Source organism: Physella acuta, unplaced genomic scaffold (assembly GCF_028476545.2).
Source record: "Physella acuta isolate Inbredline_101_S28 unplaced genomic scaffold, ASM2847654v3 ptg000114l, whole genome shotgun sequence".
NCBI lineage: Eukaryota > Metazoa > Mollusca > Gastropoda > Physidae > Physella > Physella acuta.
In genome coordinates, this window is record NW_026731634.1 from 748606 (window position 1) to 756078 (window position 7473).

General features: G+C 33.6%; 1 protein-coding gene across 1 annotated transcript; it reads left to right on the top strand.

Moving 5' to 3' along the window:
- Positions 1-189: 189 nt before the first annotated feature.
- On the top strand, positions 190-7127 carry LOC131934607 (M-phase inducer phosphatase). Its single transcript, XM_059290667.1, has 9 exons — positions 190-307; positions 1626-2068; positions 2196-2339; positions 2822-3013; positions 3120-3182; positions 3355-3453; positions 4110-4243; positions 4365-4482; positions 5296-7127. The coding sequence occupies exons 1-9, from the start codon at positions 304-306 to the stop codon at positions 5422-5424; spliced, it is 1326 nt and encodes a 441-aa protein (XP_059146650.1). The 5' UTR covers positions 190-303; the 3' UTR covers positions 5425-7127.
- The last annotated feature ends 346 nt before the right edge of the window (positions 7128-7473 follow it).

Here is a 7473-nt window from a genome sequence, read left to right on the forward strand (position 1 = left end):
TACTTTAATTTTTCTATTTTTCATGTTTTTTAACAATTAAATGAAAATGAGTGTAAACAAAATGTATGTGTTTGTTATTTCCCTCTCAGATCTAGTTTTAAATTATTATCTTTTTTAAAATATAAGACTCATAAAATTTATCGAAACAAATTATTTTCAAATTTCATTGCTAAAAAAAAATGCTAAAAATATCTCTACACTAGTTGTGTTATGAGAGCTGTCTAATGTATCCATTTCTAGATCTACGTCGTTAATAAGATTAATACCATATTTTAGAGGGGGAATCTATGTATTTGCATCGTTATGGGTAATTTTCATTCTGTTCTCAGGCTTATTGTGTCAATTATTTTTTTAGAGACGTAGACTAGAGTAGAGATCTGTTGTACGCGACAACGCCAGGAGTCGCCCAGGAGGATCAGCAGCCATCCATTATGGACCATTAAATCCATTCCTTCATTGCAACTTTCAAGTGTCTCGTCATGTTTCTAGACTAGAATCTAGATTACATTATAAAAATATAGACAAGATCTAATCTAGATCTAGGCTAATTCAAATGTTTTTTTAATGTAAACTGGCATCTGTTGTAGATCTAGCTCTTTAAACAAAATTGTTAGGCCTAAATAAGTAAATATACTAAATACTAAATAGGCTACTAAAAAAAATATTCCTAAATAAATATATAAAAAAAATAGGACCAGAGTCTAGATCTAGCTCTAGACTCTAGACAGACTTACTTACATTAGCGGAGCGCTTATTTAATATTTAGGTAGGCCCTAGTGACTAGCCTAGTCCTGGGCCTTTTAAATTATTTATTACATTAATGATTATTAATTATTAGGCTTATTTTATTACTATAGTGAACTTAAAACTATAGGCTAGTTGTTTATATTATTGAAGTAGGGCATAGGCTTAGTTATATTACTACAATAATATATAAGCAACTATAGCGTCTATAGGGCCTAGATCTACTTAAAAAATATTAATGAATGGAGAGTGTTGTAGGCCGAGACTATTTGAAATCAAATTATTAGCGTAATAAGAATTATTGGTTTAAGTCACCTTATTATATTAAAATGAATAATTACAAAAAATACTTCAGTTGTAAAGTAGGCCTGCCCCTTCAAGCTAACAGTCTATGGGGCAGGTGAAGTAGGTTATCATCCCCAAGGGATATATGGAAATCAGGAAAGATAAATGGAGACCTAAAGAAACAGGTCGATGAAGAAAATGTTGAAGGAGGTTGGCTTATCATTCATAGCTAGAGACAGGAAAAAAGGCACTCATTTGTTGATGCCATGTGGGTGTTGACAGATGATGATGATTAGTAACATTAACTAGAACTAGGCCTAATACTAGTTAAAAACTTTGTATTATTTATATGCTGGTATTACTTCTGACTCAAGTAACCCAAACGCATAAGAACATAGATGATTGATGCAACACTATAATAGGCTTTATTCCCTATCATCATTTTATTAAGTTTTTTTAAGCCTAAAAGTGAAAGGAAATACCATTAGGTTTTCTTTAATAGTAAAGTTTATTTTCACTACTCATCTCTTATCACATCTAGTTCTGTGTTAATGTTTATATTTTCTTATATTTGTGTCTGTTTTGCACTGTTGCAGATGGTGGCCCTTTAGATGACATTCCTGAAGAAAGTCCAGTTCGTGGAAGAAGTTTTTCACTTTCCCCAAAACACCAGACACTCGCCAATAATGTAACAGAAGTAACAGCAGTAAAAAATATGCCCTTACCCTGCACCTCAAGCTCTATAATTTCTCCTAGTAGAGAAGCAGAAGTATCAATGGATGAGTCCAATTCTTCACCATCCTTAAAGATGCAACCAAACAGGCTCCACCTTCAGCTTGACTTCTCTCAAGGCAGCTCATCAAGAAAATCTTCCAAAGTACTCAGTGCTTTATTTACCCACATATCTGACCCCTATTCGTGTGGAGAGGAAATCGAACCTGCTCAAATGTTTACAACAAGTCCTACCTCTCCATCTTTTAAATTGAAAGAAATGATGGATGATATTGATGTATCGCAAGATGATGAGAGTAAAGAAGAGGTAACTGTTTTGGTTGACTAAGTTAATACAACATAGATTTAAAAATAAAACATTTACCCTAGTTAAAGTAAACTTTAAAAATATTTTTTGCATCCTCATTTAAATTTGTGTTAATTTTGTAAACCAGGATTTTCTAAAGCGACAGTCTAAACCAAGTATACGACGATGTCGGTCTCTTGAAATGCGGAAACACCTGATAGATCTGTCCAACACTCCTGTCAATGCTTATAAAAAAAATGTGACCAAACGACCACCCGAGTCTTTAAATCAGGTGTGTGAACAACTTTTAACAACCATTTGTGCTCAACTCATTCAACAAAACATTCCTGACATACATTTGGAACACTAGTTTATTATATTAACACAAGTTTTGTCACATGTTTACTAGTAATACACTGGCTGAGTCTAATATGATGGTTATGATATGAAAACTTTGTTTACTCTTTTCATTTATCCTTAGGAAATTGTGTTGCCAGTCAGTAAATAATGTAACATGTAACACTTTTATATATCTACATACATTTCTTAGGCAACCCAGAACTAATTTTTAATTTAACAAATACTTCTTTACCATTGTTATTTTTATATAACATGGATTCTAAATTTGTGATAAAAATAAACACATGACTTGTAAATTAATAACATAAATATTCAATTAATTGCTGTAACTATTCCCATCTTAATTAATTGAAAATCTTCAAAATATCACATCTCAATTTTTATTTTCGCTTCTCTTTTTTTTTTATTGCACAGGAAAAATCTGTAAAACGATGTAAAGACTTTACCACTATAGTTCCAAAGATGGGCGCCATAGGTACCAAGCCAATTTTATCTAGCCTGTCTATTTCTGGTGCTTTTGTTCAGGATGAGAACACAATCCACGAACGTATAAAAACAGCAGTAGATGCCCTTGAGTCACCAGATCTGATTGCAGATGGCACAAGGGTAATAAAAGTTTTTTGATAGCTAGCATACATTTAATGATGAACAATTAATTTTTCAAGCATCTCTGGTTTTGTCCATTCTCTAATTTTGTGTGTGTGTTCTGCAGGAGTATTGCTTACCTGTGATCACAGGCAAACACAGTGACCTGAAAAACATTGATCACCAAACAGTAAGTTTACAGTTTGAATTTCAACTTTAGCTGGATGTAATATACTGCATGAAAATCATTTTACTTAATTATCATCATGAATTGTAGTTATTACTTTTATTTTATCATGATAAACAAAGATTTCAAGTTAAAAATTTGAGATAGTAACATAAAAATATGTGCATATTTTCAGATGGCTGATCTGTTGAATAGAAAATTTGAGGGCTCCTTTGATAAACTGACCATAATTGACTGCAGATACCCTTATGAATACAGTGGAGGCCATATTAAGGTCAGTTTTGATTTTTAAGATTAATAATTTTATCTTTTAAAAATAATTATACAATATTTTGTAATACAGTGTATGCATTATTTGGATTAATTTTAAGAATATTATGTTTAGTCATGGTCATTTGTCCCATTAGAAAGTTCGATTGTATCCAATCGTTTATTTCAAATTTGTAACCATCATTGTGGTATAGTGAGTGGGAGTAAACTTTGTGGTTCTTAGGGAGATGGAGTAATAGCTCTTCATTGTGGCAAGTGTTGTCTCGCCACCCCCTCAACCATTTTTCACTGACTGGTTGGACTTAGGGACATTACTTTTAACATCACATGTCCACCATTTGATAAATTGAATCCTTGGATTTATGAAAGCACAATAGAACAATATCCCTTTTCGAAACTGATGTTCCTTGGAGCAAGTGAAGTAAAGTTGGGCGCCGTGAGTTAGTTACTCATCAGAACTGGGTGGTGACAGGGATGATCTACTGGCTTGAATTCAAACGCGAGACTTTTGAATTAACGGTCTGGCTCCCTACCACTAGGCCACGCTGTCCTGTTATAAGGAGACCTTGTGAAAACTCTACAATGTTTTATAATGTCCCCTGACAATTTTTGCAAATATCAGTTGTCGTAGCCAACCATTAGCAAGTTGTTGTAATCCAGGATGCAGTGAACATCTTCACAGAGGAAGAAATGGTTGAGTTTTTGAATCTAGAGATGAAGGAGGTAACAATGACATCCCACAGACATATCCTTGTGTTCCATTGTGAGTTTTCTAGTCAACGGGGGCCAAGCTTGTGAGTAATATTATTCATAAACATAGTTGAATTGTATTTTTGGATCCTCTCTTTAATATCTGAAAATTACTGGTTTTTGTTTTTGTTAGTTTTTACTAACAGTTTGAACTTTTGTATTCAGGCTGCGACATTTGCGCAAGTGTGACAGGCAAATGAATGTCCTTCACTACCCTCAGCTGACTTTTCCTGAGGTTTACTGTCTGTATGGTGGCTACAAAGATTTTTTCCTCAATCACCCTGTAAGTGTTAAGCCAAGATTTACGTTGGTGATACTTAGGGATGCAATGTGGCTGGAAGACATGGTTGGTTGGGGGAGACAGGTCACATATGAATCTTTTCCTGGTTGTTTTTTGTTATGTGGTAATCCATTCTTTGATACACATCATCAGTGTTGTTTCTTCCAGACTTTTTCCTTGGGGGGGGGGTAGACTTTCCTCGGTGGGGGGGGGGGGGAAGAGGGCGGACCCCGTTAAAAGTATACATTATCTATATAAATTTCATTTTGTTCGGGGGGGGGGGGGGGGGGTAGACTTAACCCCCCCCCCCCCCCCCTACAAGATGCCTGGAAGAAACTCTGCACATCATCACATGAGTACAACCCCTCCCTCCCCTCCCCCATGGTTGAGGTGAGAGACATGTTTATCTGTGGGAAACACATTTGATATGGGGACACAGTTGGGAGTTGGAGACACACAAACACTTCCTCAATGATAAAACCTCTGTTGTGATTTCACCATGGTAGAGGCACATATATGTGGTGCACAAAAACTGCTTGGGTTTCTTTTTAATTAGACAGGTTTGACAAATTTTAAGAAATAATTCTGATGCATCATTAGTTAATATGACATAGCCTCAATAGTTTTTAATATTATGTATCACATTAATAAAGTTATTATGAATTTAATGAGATCTTAAAATTTGATTGACAGTGTGACAGCTGTGCTTCCTAATGATAATTAGTCAATGTTGCATCAAGATATGTTACCAATATTCTTATCTACTTTATCACTGTTCACGTTAGTTGATCTTTAATGTAGTTTTATTTCTTTCAGGAGCTCTGTGAGCCCTCTGCCTATATTCCCATGATTGATGAGAAATATGCTGAAGATCTGCGCCATTTTCGTGCTAAAGCAAAATCTTGGGCGGCTGGTGAGAAGAAGATTGCAGACATGGCATCCTAAAGTAACTCCATTCACAGAAGATCACAGACATAGCATCCTAAAATAACTCCATTTACAGAAGATAACAGACATAGCACCCTAAAGTAACTCCATTCACAGAAGATCACAGTCATAGCATCCTAAAGTAACTCCATTCACAGAAGATCACAGTCATAGCATCCTAAAGTAACTCCATTCACAGAAGATCACAGACATAGCATCCTAAAGTAACTCCATTCACAGAAGATCACAGACATAGCTTCCAATATGTAACTCCATTCACATAAGAGCACAGGCATCCTAAAGTAATTCTATGCACTGAAGATCAGTGACTTAATGGATATTATTAGAACCAGTATTGTAGTAGCCTTCTATACAATGTATTAGACTAATTGTGCCTGATGCTTGACCATTTAAATCATAAGTTTACTGATCCCAAAACAAATTCATGTGAAAAGTTACAACACTATGTCTTTATGTTGGTTCACAATGTTTAAAGTGTAGTGGAAATATTTTCTAAAATACAGCTAAGATTTATTTTTTAAACTGTACATTTAATCTGGTTTTCAAGATATTTCCTTTTTTATTCTAGACACAAAATATTTAGTGATTCTTTTATATTATGAGATTTTTATAATTTTGGTGAATTTGTGGTTATTTCTATCCATCCAATTTTTTATTCTTATTTTTCTATATATTGGAAGCACATTTGGACACTACATGCCAATATGGACCTAAATCTGTGTCTATTGGACTAAATTTAAAAGAGTTTAAATATTCTGATGGGTATAAAGTTTGATTGGATTGACACATTTTCCTGGGTTTGTATTAGTATTAAGATTTGAACCATCAAAAAATTTGCCATTATATTGTGCCTTCCTAGAAAGTTTAGATTTTTTATGTTGTGTGTTAAACTTAAATGTAGCCATCTTTAAAAGTTGAACAGTTGTCTTTGTAGACGTGTGAAATTGCTATTTTTTGAGTTATAAAATCAAAATGTAAATATATAAATACAAGCAAATATGCTTGATAAAAATTATGAAAGAATTATTTTAATTAATTCCCATCCTTTATGAGGATGGTCTATAAAAGATGACATTACACATTTAGTGTGGTGGTTCTGACTTCCGTGACAATGTCCTATGTTTATGTGAGGGGTTAGTATATGGGAAGCTGAAAACATTTTGTATTTCTTAAAATATTTTTTTTAAATGGGGAAAACAAGTCAATCTTAGAAGTATGGTTATTTTTTGGAGTAGGTGTGGCTTTGGGTTAAGGCGGGGCTGGGTGCAAATCAGCTGACATTGTATGATATTTATGGATGGCTTGATCCATCAAACGAGGATACCACAGATCTGTTCTTTATTTTATAACCCCTTGTTTTTAAATAGACTATTTTAAAATTTGGAATGTTATCAATTATTTTAGTACTTTTTATAAATTATCAATGAATACTAAATAGGTTTTCCCATTAAAAAATAAATATGGAATGTGTATGTAAAAATAATGAACTAAAAGAAATTGATGAAGTTTTAGATGATGACATTGAACGAATCCAGTGAGGAGTTTGCTATATGTTCTAATTATGTAATATCTGTGTCTGATTTTTAAATGTTATATATGTACTTTGGTATATGGTTTTATACAGTTTTTATTGTTCTTTTATGGAGATTTTTAAGATACAATTAATACAATATTTGACTTTTTTTTTTAAATAGCTCACAAATAAATATAGTATAATCCTTTGAATTGAGTGTTTTATTTGTTGTCCCAATGATGATTGACTGGGTAGGCACACATTAAAATCTACTAGTAAAGAAGAAATCTCATCACAACTTAATGAATGGTACTGAGGTCTAAGTCTACAAGCCCAGATGCAGACCAGGTCAGCCTGACAGACGAGTTGGCTTGACCACTACAGTGACATAGGCAGATACAGTGGCCTCGACCAGTACAGTGATATTGACTAATACAGCAAATAATGGGCTTAGTGAAAATCTAGCCATTACTACTGATTTAATTTATTTGTAATAAGACGATTCAGTTTTGATAAAAGAACACTTCAATCAT